This window comes from Plutella xylostella, chromosome 6 (genome assembly GCF_932276165.1).
Source record: "Plutella xylostella chromosome 6, ilPluXylo3.1, whole genome shotgun sequence".
Classification (NCBI taxonomy): Eukaryota; Metazoa; Arthropoda; class Insecta; order Lepidoptera; family Plutellidae; genus Plutella; species Plutella xylostella.
This window is the reverse complement of record NC_063986.1, coordinates 633807-654919: the sequence shown is the minus strand read 5'-3', so window position 1 is coordinate 654919 and position 21113 is coordinate 633807. Positions and strand designations below refer to the sequence as shown.

At 39.2% G+C, this 21113-nt stretch overlaps 2 protein-coding genes across 2 annotated transcripts in view; one reads left to right on the top strand and one right to left on the bottom strand.

Annotated features, from left to right (window-relative positions):
* LOC105388728 (neuropeptide SIFamide receptor) overlaps window positions 1-21113 on the top strand; it is a 51043-nt gene that overhangs the window by 18554 nt on the left and 11376 nt on the right. The window lies entirely within an intron of this gene.
* Window positions 2101-2945, bottom strand: LOC105388718 (pupal cuticle protein C1B). Its single transcript, XM_011559676.3, has 2 exons — window positions 2814-2945; window positions 2101-2594 (listed from the first exon to the last, which is right to left on the bottom strand). The coding sequence occupies exons 1-2, from the start codon at window positions 2823-2825 to the stop codon at window positions 2196-2198; spliced, it is 411 nt and encodes a 136-aa protein (XP_011557978.2). The 5' UTR covers window positions 2826-2945; the 3' UTR covers window positions 2101-2195.

Below are 21113 nucleotides of genomic sequence, written 5' to 3'. Positions count from 1 at the left end.
AAATTTTCCAAAATAAACACAACCACCGTAATAAAATTTCAGCATTTGATAACTGTATTAGCGTTATTACTTACCAGACGGAACATTTTGATAAATAAATTAGTAATTCAATTGAAATAACTGAGTCGGCTTAATCTTAGAGACTGACTAAAGACTAGGAGCTAGATCTCTCAATTTATATCTAAAAGAAACTATTTTCGGTATTTTTTTCCGTCTATACGTAACTGAATATTATGGACAGGAATGTTCACCGAGAAGGCTATGTTGAATTTCGCACAAAGTTCTCAAGAACTTGAACCGAGAATGTAGGGTGACTGCTTCTTTAGTCGGCCCATTTTTTTTCTTAGATACTACTTTGATTTAGTAAAGACTATGTCCAGTAAAAAAACTACATTCTATTCTATTATTTGAGTTTTTTTGGACTGGTCACTGGACCACACTCCCTCGAGTGGAACATTTGTGCATATCCCATGAGGCTTAATTGGTTTACTTAAAATTTTCACCACGAAAAATCTTGAAAGGTTAATTATTGAAATATTTTAATACAATTTTACTATAAATTTATTTTGTGTACACGTCATAAAACGTGACTTTTACCCTACAAATTTGTCCACGTTACAAAGTTGTCAGTTCTTCACTAGTTGTTACTACTCCTGAGTTATACTTAAAATACAGAGTACTGACTTATCAGAGAACTTGACACGTACATTCTATAAATTTACAAAGGTTTTGGAAATCAAACACGAAAATACAAATCTAAATGAATAAAACTGTACTTGTAATCATTGATTTCGATAGTACCTAACTAGAAGAGGAAATCTAAGGACGAAGTTTTCAGACGTTGAAACAAATCCAAAAAAAATGACAACAAATGAACCATAATGCTTAATCAACATTTTAAATCAAATTTACTATCTAGAAATCTTACTCTGTGCAAATTATCTATAAAAGTGCCATCAAACATGGATGAGTATGTGGGCAGTGCCATAAATGGTCGGATGACTCGCATGCCGGCGATGGGTGCGTTTACCCCATACATATGCATGGGCATTAGAGGAGCATGTAAATTGTTGTGGCCAACTTTTTTGCTTTTAACCTATTAAATGATAGTGAAACTTTAGCTTTGAGGATAAAGAAGAAAATTTGTGCTAAATTTCACATTTGACAGGGATTCCTTTAAAGATCTAAACTCTCTGATGATAATTATAATGTGATTTAATTCATGTGTGTGAACTCTCTGATTTGTAAAAAAATACTCTGTAAATTTTCTACAAGCCACGTTTCTTAATTAACGGAGAATCAATTATAGAGAAATGCGATCAGATAATTTTATCTATATCCAATAAGAGGAAATGCTCTAGATTTACTTCGAGGTAAATGTATAGATAGATGTGGCTATGTATTTGTAAATTAAGAAGTTATTAAGTTTGATTAGTACTTTACAATAAAACTTAATAAATATATTTTTAATAATATTTCGTCGTGTAAGGCTTATGTAACAACTACAGCCTATACTAGGCTATAGTGTATTACTGGAACAAATTATATGAATTCACTTATTATACTAATTCTTCGCAAAATACGCTTATAAAATATTTGTTAGAAGTTTTCGTTCCATAAGGGTGCTTTTCCACCAGAGATGTGCTATGCAGCTATGCTGCGAAGATGTGATATCTACGCTACGAAAATATGTGACCGTTTCCACCAATACTACGCTAGGTAGCTGTGCGAGGAAGATGCGCTACGAAGATGCGCCGCCGTAAAGTAGCTGTGCGAGAAAGATGCGCATCTCGAGCTATGCTATGTATCGATAGTAGGGAAACGACAGGGGCGGCGGCGCCATAGCTACACCACTCGCGATGGTCCATAGCACATATCCATAGCACGCATCCATAGCACACATCCATAGCACGCATCATTCCATACAAAAAACATATCTTAGTTGAATCCGTTTCCACCAGTGCTAAGCTATGTGCACCAATAATATGATTGGTGGATATCAAACACATCCATAGCATCGTAGCATAGCACATCTCTGGTGGAAAAGCACCCTAACTCCTTATTCTCTCATAACTCACACACCAAAATCAAAGACAGAAATAGTTTCAAAAGAAAAATAAAGTATATTTTTAATTTACATAAACTTATTTACAATCCTTCATTGAAGAACTCTCTACGTATGTATTTACAAGTGTTTAGTGGTGGACAGCGACCAGAGGGACGGTCTTCAGGACGGACCCGTGGTGGACAACGGAGCTGGAGTGAGTGACGGCCACGGGGGCGGTCTTCACGACCACAGGGGCGGTGTGCACGGCGTGGACCACAGGAGCGGCGTGCACAGCATGGACCACGGGAGCGGCATGCACGGCGTGGACCACAGGAGCGGCGTGCACGGCGTGGACCACCGGGCTGCCGTGGTTCACCACCTGGCTGCTCTTAGAGATGGTGGTCTTGGTGCCGACGACGGGCACGGCGTGGACCACCGGCGCGGCGTGGACCACGGGGGCGGCGTGCACGGTGTGGACCACGGGAGCGTGGGCCAGGAGCACGCCGGGGGCAGCGGCGGCCACGGCCAGGAGGGCGGTGAATACGACCTGTGGAGGAGAGTTGGTTAAAAAAATGATAGAGATTGAAGGTGTGCATGATATCGGGATACGGTTAAAATTGAGGATAGTTTGTAAAACATTATTCTATGATCAATTATTATATACTTTGCTAGGTAGGTATATTCTGTAGCCATGGGTTGTTGTTTTAGCAAACTCAAAACACTAATGCTTCTCACTCAAAAAACGTATTGTTATTTTTCAACTTACGAATCTCTGCATGTTGAATAAGAGGAGGTTGGTTGTGTCGTGAGGAGATGTGAACTCGAGAGGAGCTTAAACAGTTGTCTATCGAAAAGGTCGAAAGCTCGGCTATTTATACTGGGTGGAAGTCAAAATTCGACAATGAGAGTGCACGCAACTTCGGCGTTCTTGAACGATGTATAAATTAAGTTGCACAGACTCGAGAAGCTGCCGACGCGGTGAGCTGGCTTTGGACATGGCACTTTTAATAAGCGTTTTACAATAATTTGTGTTTTCGTATGTACATACTAACTATTACACAATAGAGTTCTTTTATTATCAATTAAAAATACGGCGACAATCTGCTTACTAAGGGCATAACGAATCTTTATCATATACATAATTATAATAAGCTAGTATTTTATTATTCATTAAGTAAGTTCTCGCACCCTATTGCATGCTGTTATAAATATCTGAACCAATAGTTAACTCAACTTAACTATATGCCACATCCAAGAGCTTTCGCTGGCTCCCATCGCTGTCAAGTCACTCACAGAGCAGATTAATGTTCAGACAGACACACAGACAAACAAACATGGCCGCCGTAGGCCGGTGTCAAGTTCATTTACATAATACATGTAATTGTTATCCACTTCTACTGGCTTGTAGTGCTAAATAAGTTACGAAATACAAATATTGTTAGCAATATTGGAATAAAATGAGTATTATTTTATTTGAGGATGTCGATGGGTCGAGATGAGCTACGCACGTTGGTAAATAATATTAATAAAACAAGGGCATGTCAACATCTTTGTAGGTTAGGGCCCACTTTATTAAGATTTTCAAATTATCTTTGTTCTGCGTATTTAGGACGCTCATAGTCTTATTAAATTTTAGCATGTTAATGCATAAGTAGATTTTAACATAATGGGAAAATGACATTTATTTATATTTTTAAATTATTTAGACCATTGTAGACATTTGTTTTAATTATTTTTGTACTTAGCTTAATATTAATGTTTATGTTTTGTGTTTTGACTTATTTTTCGTAGTTTTAATTTGATTTTATTTAATTTGTATTATTATCTTTTGCATGCATAAATGATTTATTATAGATTTATATGTACTTATATTTTTTAGAATGATTTTAAAAAAGACTTTGTGTGAACATAATGTTGTTACTCCAAAATAAATTTAATTTAAAAAATGGGAATACTGTTTGTTACAAACTTAAACAAATAAACACACCATTATTACTTTAATCGTATTAAGTTAAAATAGTATTAAATTAAGGAAGGAAGTACCTACCTATGTAGTCGCTAATTAACTACTTATTAAAATCGAAAACTAAAAAAATAAAACCAGTTTTGTCATTTCAAAAGTGCGAGGGACGCATAAAATGCGTATCTTTTTTTCTTACGAACAAGGTCATGGCCACAGTATCGCGATTAAATTGCGTCACTATAAAAAATGATGCACAAGTTTTGAATAATGGCTACTGTCACTGTAATCGATTTTGATCAAAAAAGCAATGTGGTTTTTAAGAAGATTATAAAGGAGTTGTGAGGCGGGGATAAGATAAAGATATAAGAGAAGAACACTTAATAATATTCAAGACAGCCTTCTTGTTGTTTAGGACTATAGTTCTGACGCTCGCTGCTACGCATCACGCTGCATGTTGGGTAAATGCGTGTTAGATCAATGCTCCGTTTGTATAGAAGAGACACTAACACTAACATTTGTATTAGTATTTTTGTATACACGGAGAGACATTGACTTATAGAGACAATTTATGTAGGTATTAAAATTATCTGTAAAGGTTGTTTGGTAAAGATTCCTTTAAACAATAAGGCCGCCTATTTGTACTACTTTATTTTAGTTTTTAAGTAGTATTTTTTCATATTTTTATTCATGGTTCGACATAATGTTCTCTATTAATGAGTAGATTGTATGACGATACTACTGAAATTATCAGGCCAGAGAGCAACTCAGTGTACGTCGAAGCTGAAAAATTGTATATTTTAAACTCATCGTTTCAATATATTAAAAGTCAAGATCACAAGATGGAAACAGTTCGTGAACCTTACCCTTTATGCAAGATGGCGGGTATTAAGTGAAAAATACGAAATTGATTATTAATGACAGGTTCTGTTTAAGGGAATTGAATTAAGTGTTTCCAATGGGACGTAATTGGGTGTTCTTTTCATTTACGCCAAGTTATGGCACTTGCATCGTTTATTTTTGTATGAAATTAATTTTCATATTTTGTCGATTAACATTTATTAATGTAAGAGTAAGTAATATTTTATCCATGGATTAAACTTTTATGTCCGTTACGTCATATAAAATTCATTGGTAGGGATTCTATTCTATATGCTTACCGTTACCGATATGATGAGTTAAGAGTTTAGTGCCTATTTAAACCGCAGAGTATCCACTACTGCTATCGGTAACAGTATACTTCGGCAATAGTATTTAAGTACTATTGCAAATACTATTGAAAACGAATTACTAGTTCACTTACCCCCTTTCGGCTAACTATTCCTCTTTACCAATACCCTGTCTCTATAGTTCTGTAGGTACGTACCTATTTCCCCAATCAAGTCCTTCGGATATTTATTCAAAGGCTACCATTTCGAAAGTTAGAAGCCACCGGAGTCAGTAACAAAGTTTTAAGTGACAGTATCAGACGACTGACACAACTTAGTTATGTTTAAAAGACAGCCTTGATTTTACATTAAATATTTACAACCAAACAGTTCTTTAAATTTTCGACTGCATGAAAAAAACCCATGCTACGTATTTTTTTCTTTGTTTTCTTACAATTCTTTGATTCATGTGGACGGATAGGGATACAAATATTCTTCTCCACCATTTAATATTCAGGCATAGAATCATTAAACAAATCTAAGGGAAGATTTAATTTTATAAATGCAAAAAGGTGAAGCCCAAAAACTTGTGCCTAAATGTGGCTAAACCTAATCTAGGTTAAGTAGAGATGGGTTGAAGCCTAATTCAGCTACACGGGGTTTTCCGTGTATTTTCGGAAGCATAAAGAATGAAAATTAATGACTTTGCATCCGCCGGGGGCGATGACCTTCCGTTATCGTGAAACTCATGATGCTATGATTTAATTGCCAACTTTTGACAACTTCCGATTTGGATAAAAAGTGTTTTTTTTTTCTTTTGTGATTAATGGTATAGGCCACTTTGGGTATCTAACTTTTACTTTTCAAGAGAAAGGAAACACAATTAAATACTTTTATGAAGGACTCAGGGTTGTCCGTTGTGAAGCTTTGAGTTATTTTAAGGTTCATTGTCGTTACACTTGGCATCCATCAAAATTTATGAATGCCTTTGAATAACAAATTAACCGTTGTTCAATACAAAACAAAACCAGCGTTAGGTTAAAATCACTTTATTAACACTTTCATAAACAAACAACAATCAGTAATCTTCATCAATGGTGGGAGTGGAGGGCGACCAGAGGAACAGTCTCGTGGACGGACTGGCTGCTGTGGGACACCGCCGAGTCACCTGTCTTGACCGACAACACCGGCACATGGTGGGTGTGGACCACCGGAGCGTGGACCAGCGCGTGACCGCCGTGGTTCACCACCTGGCTGCTCCTAGTCACAGTCGACTTCACGGGCGTTGAGTGCACTAAATGAGCCTGAGCATGGACCACTGGCACCACTGGCGCATGGACCACAGCGTGACCGCCATGGTTCACAACCTGGCTCGACTTGGTGATCGTAGACTTAGTGTGCACGGAATGGACCACAGGCACGGAGTGGACCACAGGCACGGAGTGGACCACGGGCGCGTGAAGCACGGCGTGGCCCCCGTGGTTCACAGACTGGCTAGAGCTGGTGATGGTCAGCTTGGATGGTACAGTGTGCACGGTGTGGACCACGGGCTCGTGGTGGGCCACGAGGTACCCGGGGGCGGCCGAAGCGCACGCCAGAATGGCACTAAGGATGATCTGGAAATTAAAAGTTTGAATTAAAAAAAGGGTTCAATTGAAAATTAATTGTAATTCAATAAGGTCTTGTGAAAGAATGTTGCGGGATAGCGGACGTTTTCGGGTCAGTTGGAATTTTAATCTAATATGTTTTGTTCCCGTTTGGAATCTGAAATTCTTATGAATATATTATATTTTTAGACATATTGTTCCATTGTCTGACTCCATTGATAACACACTTTATAGTTCTTGTTACTTTTTAATGAACTTACAATTCTGCACATTTTGGTACTAGTGTTGTCCGAACGGTAGGGATCGAATGATGTACTGACCGGTAAGTGCCAGCTTTTTATATGAAATTGCATTCTTAATACTGCCCCAGATTCGAGACAAATTGTTTGGGCGTGTACTTGAATTTCTTTCTGTATAGAGCTTATAAATTAAATTTACAAACTTTTTTTTACAGTTTGGCTGGACCTTATTGCTAGACGCATTAGTGTCAATTTACTCTGACTGCTTGTCAGGTGTAAGGTTGTTATGAGATTATAATGATTATGATATGACAGTGATATTGCTAATGATAAGGGCTTTGACGTGTAGTGAATAGGAGTGGTATTGGCTTGATATGACTATTGGTTAATAGTTGGTGTTATGTCATAGTGTGGGTAGCAAGTTCAAGTTGAATGGCCTTGGAAGTTTGAAGAAAGCTTTAGTTAAAGAGTTTTAGTAAAGGAGAATGGCAATTTCTCTTAGCGCCATGACCCAGAGCGGCCATTGATGAAACATACACTGATGTGTAGTCCGTGACTACAGTATATACTGGTATTAATTTTATTATTATGAGGCATGGGAGAACGAAGATATAAGTGCCGAAAGATCAAGTCTTTCTACTGTACTAGATGTTACCCATGAGCTAAAAATAGTTTTTAAAAGTGTTCCCGTGGGAATTCCAGGATAAAAAGTATTCTATGTTACTTCGGGATAACGGGAACTTGAATAGAATGAAATAATTTTTGAAATTGATCTCTTTATAAAAATAGGTTTCCGAGTGTGAAATGTGCAAAAATAATCTTGATATTATTTGCAGAAATAAAATCATGTAATACATTTTGTGATGCACTATGTATTGGGAATCTCATGATTTAGATTATAAAACTTGTTTGTGCGTGTACTATTCATCAAAAACTTATTTAACGAAAAAAAATCTATTAATTAATTTACTTTTGAACCCTAATATCTCAAGAACCCCATGGTTTAGATTTTTTTAAATATTTTTACCTGATAGTAGACATTTTTATCAATAACTTAAAATAGGTTTGGTTAGTGGCTGCTAACTTACGCAAAGCGGGTCAGGTTTCGCCATTCTTCTTTCATTTACTTCTGCGATTTATTAATAAAAATTGTCATAAAAAGATTAGCATTTTACTAACAAAATCTTCAAAATGTATCAAGCAATTTTTTTGTGAATATTTTGATCTTTGAAATTTTTAAACATTTCGTGATAAATTCAGTTAGCCTAATCAAATTTATATTCTAGTTAATGTAAAAACTAACTTAAAAGTTGGACTGTTATTCTTCCAGAGTTTTGGTTTGCAGCAAACATTTCCAATATAAAATAAGTATATTACCTATATTAAAAACTACATTCACGTGCAAAGAAACAGTGCCACTTCAAAATTCCAACACTCTAATTTTTTATACATTTGATAGGTAATTTGAACAAAATGTTTCAGATTTTAGTTGGTAATATTCTGGAGAGCATTTACATGTACTTCAATATTGCAGACGGCGTCATTAAGCTAGCCTTTTCCGCTTCGGAATAAGTTGGTGCTTTTTTGAATGGAATTTTTTTATTGCCCGTGAGTGTATTTGTTAAATATCTTACAAACCATGTTAACAAATGTGTTACCATATTATGAAAGTACCCCGGAAGTTGATATCCGCAGCAGTGGATTTCTGTAAAGTCGAAAAGTGAACGAACTCGGGAGGTCAAGCACTCTTCCTCATAATCATCTATAAAAAATATTTTAATTTTAAAGATGAAAAGATATAGAAATATTGAAATATTTGTCACACTTACAACAACTACCTAAAATATTACAATTTAAAACAACAATAAAAGATATAGACAAGAATAAAAAATAAGCAACAACACAAAAGGTTGCTGTCCAGAGCGTCAAAAAGGCACCAGCTCAGCATGTGCTGTAGACAATAAGGCCACAGCGCTGGTTTTCAGCTGGCTTTTACATGGTGACCTATGCAATGATTTCAAAAGGAAGGATAGGCCCTTCAGAACATTTTACTCAAACCTTCTTCATACAAGCAAAATAACTGTTATCTGTCATAATTTGTTTGAACTATGTCAGTGCCTAGCAACTATCTTGACGACGTAACCTTGTACGTGCGTTAATAATTTACCATCCCGGACATTGTTTTATTATTTGCAGGCGCCATATCAATAATTGAAGACAAATCCAACTACTATAAAATTAAAACTGTTTTGGGCTGTAGACCTGTAGAGCGTCCCGTACAAATGGACTAAAAATCACGCTCCAAAACGTAAGTGTGTGCAACAAGAAAATGTTCTCGGAGGATAGTCAACAAAAAATGACGTCCGCACAAGGTTACAGCGCGCGGCCATTGTAGACTGTGGTAGTAAAATAATTATCACTTTATAATGTGTTTATTACTTAATTTAATGGTAATTACCGATGATACGATACTCGATGTTTCTTTTTGACCTTCGTATAATGGTTTTTGCAGCCTTTCACAACACAACTACATATTTATCACAAGATTCACAAGACCATCTCTCGGCCACAGACAACTGTCGACTGAGGAGCGTTGGCCCTAAAATCGTAATTTTAGGGCCAACGCGCGGGTGCCATTTTTTTGAGTGGGAGGCCCTGTCCTTACGCTAGTAATATATATGTCAATGGACCTATGTCATTTTCATAATATTAATCTTTCATGGATGAAACTATTAAGTGAAAAAGTTCCAATACAAAATGTGACATCTAAAGACCCCAATTTTCAAAATATTTATGTTTTTAATATTGAATTCCATTTAACAGAGCATGAGAATATTAGCAACTAAGAACGAAAATATTTTGTTAATATTTTACGTACCAAAAATGTATGAAAAACTTGGGTTGGTGTGGTGTCGGAATGTTGTGAGTGGAACTTTTTCATTGCTTGCGAGTGTACTAATTGCTTGGCAATCTTGCCATTGTATTTTTAACCAGTTGAACCTTAGTGTCGCCGCACACGGGCCACCGGCCACAGCCACAAACGCCGCCACGAGAAGCTTTTGTTGGGAAACGATTTGTAGCGTGTGGCCGCCACCGGCGCCAACCGTGTGCGGCGAGTCCATATAAAACGTACGAAAATTACAGGAAATATGCCAGTGGCGGCGTTTTGTGGTTGTGGTCGGTGGCCCGTGTGCGCGAGCCCTAACACGCTCACTCAATGAACCGCACGGGATCGTTCACTTCGACAACTTTCTAGAAAGTAATCTTCACGAGACATCCAACTTCTACAAACAAAGTGCAAGTTTTTCCTCCACCCCTAAATAATTTCGATATACGAACAAAATGAAATTACACGGAGCATAAACTTTAAAGGGCTTTTAGACGTATAACGACTCTCTCCTTTCTCAAGATGTTTTTAATTTTAGATGCTAGTTTAATGTCTAGCTGCTTCCTGAATCCGTAATCTGAACATGGCTGACAATCATTATATTTCTTAATATACCGAACGATAGTAACAAAAGTTTGGTTATTAATCGTTGTGTTCAGAGGAAAAACTATGAAAACCTTACATAAACTGCTGAAATGTTAGCATTTTTTTAACGAACTCTTCCTATACTCGTTTCGAGCGTCATGTTTTTAGTTTATAAAAAAATCCTATTAACGTTTAATTCTGTTAGGTAAATCGATAACAGGTAAATACCTATACCTATTTTTATCAATGTTTGCCAGGCGCCGCGCCGCCGCTCAAAAAAAAAAGTTGTATTTTTTTCCTGCAGCCAGAAGCATAGTAATTATTGGCGTAGGTCGTGAATGAAATCCGTACCACAGTCATGAGGTAACCGAAACCTATAATTTTCCGTTTATAAAACGTGTTTCGGACTCAGTACTCACAGCACCTTATTTAGCAGTAGCATCCACGTCCCTGTGGCATTCTCTTTAATTCGCATGGAATAAAGCAATTAGTCAACTCAATGGCCACTGACACAAACCCGCCTTCGATGCAAAAGCTCAAGTGTTGAATTAATTGCACCGTTTAACTTAAAATTATAATTCTTGTCTTGATAAAGTCACTTACGAAAGTCTACGTTCTTATGTGTCATTTAAGTTTCGCAATGTGATTTACATGACTGAAGTGACGACAGCTTCTTTTAACTTCCAAAAGCTTACACTGCAAATACAGGCATAAATTTTATAATTATAATCAAATTTCTATTCATACTTCAATGAAAGGCATAGTGTACCTACCGAATGAATGAATGAATAATTTTTTTTTTTGATGATGGTGATGATAGATTCGTGACCTCTTTATTGCGGGGTCGATGTTGATTTACCGAGCGACATGCGAGACCTTTTCACATGCTCAGGGACCTATTCTGGATAATCTGTACATTCAATAGTGATTCCCAGCAAACGATTACCTAATTGAATTTCTATTCACTTGTACGTAACTATTTATCTATTTATGGTAAAATTAATATTTACCGACTAAATTATGCGATGATCATCAGTATCATACATATTTATCATCATCACCATACGTAAGCTAACTAGCTAATACAAAGATTATTACACGAATTTTTACGAAAGAAAGGTCCAAAATTTAATCTCATTTGTAAAAAATACTGTAGTAATTATGTTATGTAGTATGAAAGCCTCACAACAGCACTCAGAATACGCCCTTAAAGAGACCTTTTAGCATGTCTCTGTTGCACCGTGATAAGGGCACAGCATTGTATTTGTATATTTGCGTAACTGAAAACTGCATCTTCGGTTGCAAGTTTAGTCGAGGCCGATTTATACCTTAAAAATCTCATCATCATCATCATCAGCCTATAGCAGTCCACTGCTGGACGTAGGCCTCTCCCAAAGCACGCCACTGGATGCGATCTTTAGCTTTCCGCATCCAATCATAACCAGCCACCTTTCGCAAGCCGTCACCCCATCTAGCCTAACCGTCATCTATCTTACATAAATATATAAGTATTAAACTCATTTTTATTTAACGTTTAAATAAATACGGGACGTGCAACGTACATAAACTAAATATAAACTATTTACAAAGTTGAACGTCGTATAAATTATAATCTAGGAAGGTAATTTAAGCGAATAGCTTCGTCATTAACCTATATAACAAATGTTATCAGCAATATGCCTCGTCAAAAATCACTCAAAAAGGCCACCCCGAATCGTACCTGGCCCAAAGGTACCCATTATACTCGCAGCATTACCGCGTTGTATAGCGAGTGATATCCTTTGAGCGAGGTACGAACCGGAGCGGCGGTCATAACCTCTGATAACTATACGTCGTCCAAGGCCTTTTAAAAAAGACCTTGCCTCAGACCCCCATACTCCACTTGTCTCAAATGCTACAGGAATAAATGTGTAGCAGTTCTTCAAGGCAGCGTATTTCAAATGTTTGGATCTAGCTGCGCTCTCCGCCGCCGACCCGGCTGTACGTGTGGTCCCTGGAAGGTGAGAGGCAGCAAATGTGCTCACGCAAGTCGCGTCCCACAGCAGGCTACGTCCACGCTCCCAAGGGACCAAGGTTAAGCCATCAGGGCGTTTACCGTCACTGCGGCTTAAACCAGGAGGTTCTAAAACACAGGGAATGTTGGCGGTGACCATTGCCCTGCGAATGATTTCATTCAAGGCGTGATGGCGAGGAAATCTTCCTGCGCATCTCTGGCAACTCAATCCATGATGTCCTCTTGTGTCTACCTGTGCTCCACAGATGCACACATGCTGTTCACAAATATTACACCCCAGCCTCAAAGCTACAGCTATCCTTAATGTGTCATTATCCAGCAATGTACCCATTTGTGGTGAAGGCAAGGCATGGAGCCAAGCACCTGACTCTGATGCAGATGCAGCTCTAAGTCTGGCCAAGTCCACACCTGAACTGGTCTCGATGAGGCTATCTAATATTGCCATCGAGTTAATCTCATCCCAGTTCCTTTGCATCTCAGGATTATCGGGAGTAACCTGTCCCGGACGCTGAGTCTCCCATTCTGCTAAAGCCTCGTTCACAAAGGGCAAGCGGAACCCGTCACCATCAACTGAGAGAATACGAGTGACCAGTTCCGCTGCCCCATGAGCCGAGGCCAAAAAAGCCGAAAGACTAGTGTCTTGTACCCGACGAATCCCGAGGCCACCATGTCTTATGGGCAATGCAGCCTGTTGCCATTGGACATCATCAAGGCTAACATTGAGCAAATCCTCAAGCGTACACTTAATGGCATCGTCGATTCCTTGCGTTTTATCGGGATACAGCCAAATCGGGGAAGTTCTCACTGTGTATGTTAGCTTGGGCATTGACAAGCAGCTGCGAAAAATAGTCAATGCCACATGAGCCGACAGGTTTTTCAAACGTTCCCGCGACTTAACGATACCATCCTTTTTAGCATCCAGAATTGATGGTAGAGCCTCTGGAAAGATAGGTGCTCCTAAAAGTGTGAAGTTTGCTTTATCCAATATTTTCAGACCTGGAACCACTGCTGTTAAGGTTGAGATGTCTTCGTTCGGGTTGCAACAAAATACCTCACACTTATTGGAGTTTAACTCAAGACCCAATTCCTTCAACGCTTCGACAATTTTCTGCACATCATTCACAACTGTATTAACACTGCCACCAATTGTTCCATCATCCAGATACCATATATTTAATAGGGACTGCAAGTGCTTGACAATGTCATGTATTGCCAAGCTGAAAATCATTGGTCCTAGTGGGTCTCCCTGTTGCGCTCCAACCTGAGATAATATTGGCACTGGACCATGGAACAACTGGCTTGGTTTTGAGTAGCATTGGTTCAGAAACGGAAAAAGAGTCGGAGTGTGATCCTGTATTTTCGACAGAATTATGTCCCTTTCTAAATTGTTAAATGCATTTCTTATGTCAAGCTTAACAATTATGTCATGCAAATTGTTTCCACAGCCAGCTGTAGCAAAACTGCGAGTGGCATGAATCGCCGCCTCACAGCCTAACGCTGTGCCAAACCCCAATTGATGCGGTTGTAAGTATGCCGATACATCTGACTTGACGGCTTTACACCCAAGCTTGGCCACCAACCGTCGAAACACAGATCCAACAGCAATTGGTCTAATTCCTCCTCCGCTCTTTGTGAGTGCACAAAGGGAAGCGCCATACAGATACGGGCAGATCTCTATATTTAGCAATCCCTTTAACAGGAAATTGCTAAGTTTAGTTAAAGACTCTAAGAGACGCTGCCCGTTATCACCCGCGGACACAGAAGTAAGCTCCTTCAGGTGCTGCGGCCGAAGTCCATCCAACCCGGCAGCTGAACCGCTGTAAAAAGAGCTTACAGCCTCCGCGACATCGGCTACAACGACAGACAGCGCTGGAGAAGAAAGGTTTGGCTCAGGTGGAAAATTTAGTGAGCGTGACGGCGATGGGTGTTTTTCCTGTAAGCCTGTCAACGTATCACTGTTATTGGGAGCCAAAGAGTTGTCAGAAGTCAGCAACCGCACAGCACCTCGCAAATCACCATCGTAAACCTTTGCCTCTATCGTTCTGTATACTGATCTGTGCCCCTGATCGAAGGGATAAACAGTGACCAAAGGTTCAGTGAAAGAATTTATATTTTCTTTGACTTTGGCTGTAAGAGATCGTGGATCATCAGTGCTCGGGGCCCGCAGAGCAATATAACTGAAAGTCAGCAACTCATACCATTCCTGGCTACCATTGGTCTGAAGGCAGGTGTCAATCAGCTGTGCAAGTTTGCCTGCAGCTAGGCACCTGGCGCCCTTAGGTATATGCTTGAGGACTCGAACAGTGTTTTTTAACTGCGCTATGTGAGTAAAGTCTGGAGTGTTGGAAATCACAGAATCTGTTGTAGCAACAGATATTGGCGGTTGAGAGTGAGACGGTGCATTTTTATGCACCCGACCAATGTGAACATTAAGTCCACGAGGAACAATGAACTGCCTTGAAGAACTTGGACAATGTGGGCATGTAGACCTCTGTTGGCTCATAGTGAGTCAACATACCTATACAGTACATTTATCATTTGTAAGTGCTTATGTCAAATAAATAAATAACATATATGTCAAATATATAAATATTAATAAGATTGTGATTATTAGGTAACACTGCACTTCTCAGCTCAGCACTAAAAGTTCACTTTACACTAGGTAGATCTCCAATCTCCATAGTTAGATAAATAAGGTACACAATCCCTGCAATAAGCAGCAACATTCACTTCACCAAAGAAAACTTTTCTCTTCATTTATTGCGGTTAATTCACAGATTTTCATGTGTATAACATTTTCACTACATCATTACACAGTGACAAATTCAAATACGTGTTGTTTTTTAGTTAAAAATAGACCGATATATTTTATTTACAATTTTGTTTGTTTATTTATAAAATTTTCGCTGTTTGCGATTTGACAGGTTGTCAGTAACTTTATATATCCTTTTTATTTAACTAGATCCAAAAATATTTCTTTATAATGTGGATCAATCCAGAAAGCTTACACAGCTAATTAATTAAAATACTTGAAAAGGAAATTAATACTTAAAAGGTTTCCGAGTGTACCGTCTAATAAAGTTTAAATATAATTACAAGCCCATATTTTTAATGATATTAACTATCTAAATAGTTTAACTTCGTTACGTAGTAATACACTCACGGGCAATGAAAAGGTTCCACTGAGAAAACCACCAAATTACTCCTAAACGGAAAAGGCTAGCTTAATGACGCCTTCTACAACATTGAAATACATTTAACAGAGCATCAGGATTTCAGGATATTACCAACCAATAACCATAATATATTGTTCAAACTTTTGATGAAGTGTTTGAAAAAATTCAGGTCATTTGGTGTCGGCATTTTGTGAGTGGAACTTTTTCATTGCCCGTGAGTGTAGTATTTAAATTCATGTTTTTTTATGTTGGACACGCATAGAGGTTTCGTTCCATACAATAGGTAATAATATAAGTTATCATCTTCGAAAATCGGGTTGTGGTGAAATGTGTCAAGATTCGAATGCTTCCATGAAACACCTCCAGTCTTGCTAGCAGTACTAATTACACATCATATACAGGGTGTTGCAAAAAGGGTATCCTAAGCCGAAACCAGCTTGTGCAGTATGTTGCGAGTATATCTAAGCCCGAATCTGAAATCAGTGCACATGCTTAGTATACCCTTTTTGCAACACCTGTAGAATAATTACAAATCATTATCTGGCCCAGAATGAAATCAGAGGTTAGTTCTCAAACTATGAAGTATTACACTCCGAACTCACCTTGATAAAACTAAATCTCATATCATGTTTTGTTGTGCATACACATGTAGATCGTTATCGTATTACAGAGATAACATCTTAATACTTTGGAATTGGCAACCTTTCGCATTCGTAATGATATAATATTAGATTTTAGCTCTTATTAATTGTACGAATACGTTCGAGCGAACGTACGTACGAATGGTAATTACCTACCTAACAGTTACATTAAAAGGCTACTGTGCCTAACTAAACTGATTGACATGATGATATTTAATTACCTACTTATAGAATATAACGCAATTATTGTTATTTCGTCATTATAATGTCTCGTTTAAGGCCATTTTTTTTAAAGTTATTGTCTACACCGGCTCCGTTGGCACAATATTTTTTTAATCCTATTGATCCTTATTGTTATTTGTGATCTGTTTAGTCAATAAAGTAGTATTCTATTCTATCCTTTTCGCATGATTTTAGTTATGTTTTTAACAATTTGAAATTACAAAATGTATCGGTATGTAATTCTGGACAACTTTACCACTACTAGCTGTTACTAGTTATTATTCTTTCCCACTAGGTACTTAGGTATATCAACTACTAAGAAATAGTATATACCTAGGTATTTTCGGATGCCAGTTTAAGTCCTGAAGTTGAGTATTTCTAACCGATTAATTGATATGTTTAACCGTTTCATAACATTAACTGAATATTATATTAATGCGTTCAACAAGTGATTTTTATGTCAATGTCAATACAATTTATCTCCAAATCAGTGACAGGGTCTGTCAAAAAAATGGCACACTTTGCATGCAAAATAAACAAGACAACATTACATACACTATAATTTGCGACTTACGAAACGATGTGATAATTTTATCAGTTAAGTAAAAAATCAATGTCGATTCTTGATTAACGAAAACTGCAAACATTATTTTGAGTAAGTATGCCATTTATACGTTTTATTTATATCAATGGCTTATGGAGGCAAAACACTGTCTTTAACGAGTTATCAAATCATTTATGTAATTTACTCTTATACTTCAGCCGTTCCTTATGTTGCCTTCATAACGTACTGATATTTTATAATATAAAAGCAATCATTTTTATAAAACAATCCCCTTTATTTTAACGGGGCAATAGTAAACAAAAAATTTACACCTTTATAGGTAATTTAAGTATCAATTATGATGGTGATATTCATGTAACCACCACTGATACTGATTCTAAATATGTATATTCAATTCAGTAGCAATTCCTCATATTCAGCAGAAACAGACAATATCAAACACAATTAATGTAACAATTAGAATAACTTTAAAACGGCTGTATCAAATCAACATAAAGGGAAGTGTCTGATGGCACAATGGCACTCTACAGAGCATCGGGTATTCCCAGAAGTTTGTGACCTTTGACCTGAGGGACACCCCCGTTACCCCCGTATGCAAATACAGTATCCAAAGCCCGTTTCCTTTATGTCTATTTTGAGCTTGGGGTCCAGTCTGCTATACAGTTGCAGTGATGCGCTACTGTCACAGCATTCCCTATAAAAACCACACTCGCATCTTTCAGGAAGAGCAACAGCGATAATGCGTAGATACGTATAGAGCTTTACCATTCCCGTTTGTTACTTATATTTAGTAGACTTAGCCCTGATGATGTCCTCCTCATCGTGATCCGATGACGGCGACCTCAGGGGCTAGTAGGACTTCTTCGGCGGTGGGCGCGAATGTGACTCGCGAAACCCAGCTTCGTGGCAAAGGTCCGGTTACAAGCATTGCAGAATAGTTCGCCACGGCCGTTGTAGGTGTAGTTGTAAGTGGGCTTCGGACGAGTCTTGCGCTGCAGGCGGTTGGAGTCAAGAGTTTCTAGTCGGGCTTTTTCGAACTCATTTACTCTGGAGTGGACTGTGGAGCGCCATTCGTTGCGATTGTGGGCTGCTTTTTCCCAGCTGTCAGGTGGAATGCCGGAAGCAGTTATATGCCTTTTCAGAACATCCTTGTATCGCAAGTGCTGTCCGCCAACTGTTCGCGCACCTTTTGAGAGCTGGGAGTAGAAGACGGCTTTTGGTAGTCGATCGTCCTCCATACGTACCACATGACCACACCACCTTAGCTGCGCTTTCATGAGCATGGCTTCCATACCCTGCATTTGTGCACGCCTTAGCACTTCCGTGTTTGTCACTCGGTCTTCCCAGTTTATCCTCAAGATAGTACGCAGGCACTTCATGTGGAAGATGTCAAGCTGCTTTATATTTCTTCTATAGAGGCACCAGGTTTCGGAGGCATACAACAAAATGGGAAGGACCGTCGCCTTGTATACAGCCAACTTAGTCATCAGTTTTAAATCATGAGATTTCCACACCCGTTGGTTTAGTTTTCCAAAAGCAGAAGCAGCTCTGGCAATTCGCACCGGAATCTCGGTGTCTAGACGATTGTCGTTTCTGATCTCACTTCCAAGGTAACGGAAGTGAGATACCACGTCCAGGGCACCATCTCCCAAGAAGATGTTGGGTGCTTCAGCTGGGCTTCCACGCGGAGGTTGAACTAGTATCTGGGTTTTGGAATTGCTGATTGTCAAACCAAATTTTTTGCAGGAGTTATGGAGGTTTGTTAGGTATGACTGAAGTGCGGTGTGGCTGTCGGCCATGAAGCAGGCGTCATCTGCATAGAGTGCGTCAAGAATTCTGAGCTGGCGACATTTTCCCTTTGCCCGGAATCTAGATAAATTGAAGATCCCTTTATCTGTTCGTGTGGTTATAGAGATGGAGTCGTCGCACCGCTGAAGAGCATCAGTAACCACAGCTCCAAAGAATATTCCAAAAAGTGTTGGAGCCATAACGCAACCCTGTTTGACGCCGCAAACCACAGGAAACCCTTCAGAAAGGCAGTCATCAAACTGCACCCTTCCCAGCATTGAGTCATGAAATTGGCGTATAATATTCACAAACTTAGAGGGGCAGCCGGATCGCCTCAGAACTTCCCAGAGTAGCTCCCGGGGAACACGGTCAAAGGCTTTCTCAAGGTCTATAAAGCAGAGGTATAGGGGTCGGTGTTGCTCAAGGCTCTTTTCCTGAATCTGCTTTACTACAAATATCGCGTCGATTGTTCCCCTGTTTGGCCGGAAACCACATTGACTCTCAGGTAGGATTTCTTCGGCTACAGCACTCAGCCGCGTGTTAATTATATGGGCAAGTATCTTTCCCGCCACCGAAAGAAGGGAGATTCCCCGATATGAGCCGCATTCGGATGCGTCACCCTTGCCTTTGTACAGTGTACAAATGGAGGCATCTTTCCATGCTTGCGGAACGTTTTCTTCAGCCCAGATCTTGAGAATAAGTTGGTGCAGACTGTTATGGATTGCTGGACCACCGTACTTAAATACTTCTGGAGGTAGGCCATCAGATCCAGGTGCCTTTCCATTCTGAAGCCGGTGGATGGATTTTCGCATCTCCTGTATGGTGGGGGGTTCGTCAAGTTCGGCGATTTCTAGCCTCTGGGGTACATCGTCCAGACAAGATACATCATAGGTGTAGCTTGGAGGGTTAAAAACGCTTTGGAAGTGCTCGGTTCATCTGAACAGGATGTCTTGTTTGTTACTAAGACGTCTGGATTTATCAGCCGTGCGCATAGGAACAACCTTTTTAATTTTTGGTCCGAAGATGGTTTGTAGACTCTGATAAAACTTTCCAATCTGCTTAGTATCAGCCCAACGTTGAAGCTCTTCAGCTCTTTCAAGCCACCATTTATCTTTTAGGCTCCGAAGCTTCTGTTTTAGAGTCCTTTGGACATTATGTTTCTCAGATGTTGTGATAGTTGGGTTCCTAAGAAAGCGTCTATGCTCTGCTAGCAGCGTTTTAATTTCAGGGTCATTCTCATCAAACCAATCTTGGTGTTTCTTAGATGGTGGGGTGAGAGATTCAGTGACGGCCTGAGATAGGTTGTTAGCAATGGCCACCCACGATGAGTCAACGTCTGCCGAGATTGATGGATTCTTTGCCGAAATGTCATGAAATTTATTGTCAAGCTTAGCGCTAGCGTCGCTACAGTGGACAAGACTTGAACAAAGCGCTCTAATTGGCTTCTTATGTGAGGCACGACGAGGTCTCTGCAATACCATACGTAGTTTGGATCTGAGGAGGCGATGGTCAGTCCAGCCATTAGCCCCTCTCATTGCACGGGTTATGAGAACATCTTTCAGGTCTTTCCTGCGCACAATGACGTAGTCAATGAGATGCCAGTCTTTAGATCTTGGGTGCATCCATGTAGTTTTATGCTTATTGGGGAGTCTGAAGAAAGTGTTCGTAATGGCTAGGTCAAACTGAGAGCAAAGCGTCAGAAGGTCGATACCATTACTGTTACAGTTGCCTACACCATGAGGTCCCAGTACATTGGTCCAAGCCAGATGTTCCGTGCCCACTCGAGCATTAAAGTCTCCAAGGAGTAGGATCTTATCTGTGGGTGGTATGCTCTGAATGATGTTTCGGAGATCGTCATAAAACTTGCCTTTATCTTCATCTGAGGCCTTGAGTGTTGGCGCGTATGCACTGATGAGTGTGACATATTTATTATCGGCAATCAGAAGGCGTAGGGTCATTAGTCTATCACTCACACCTTTGGGTAGCTCAGTAAGCGATCTGGCTATACTGTTCTTCATGGCAAAGCCGACACCGTTTCCTCTCTTCTCGGTTACAGGTCTGCCTATCCAGTAGTATGTGTAGCCACTTCCTTTTTCGCAAAGTTCACCCTCTTCCAAGAGATGGGTTTCGGAGATTGCCGCTATGTCGACTCCGTATCTATATAACTCCTTGGCTATAATTGCAGTTTTCCGTTCCGGGCAGATATTGCTGTCGTTATCAATAAGAGTTCGTAC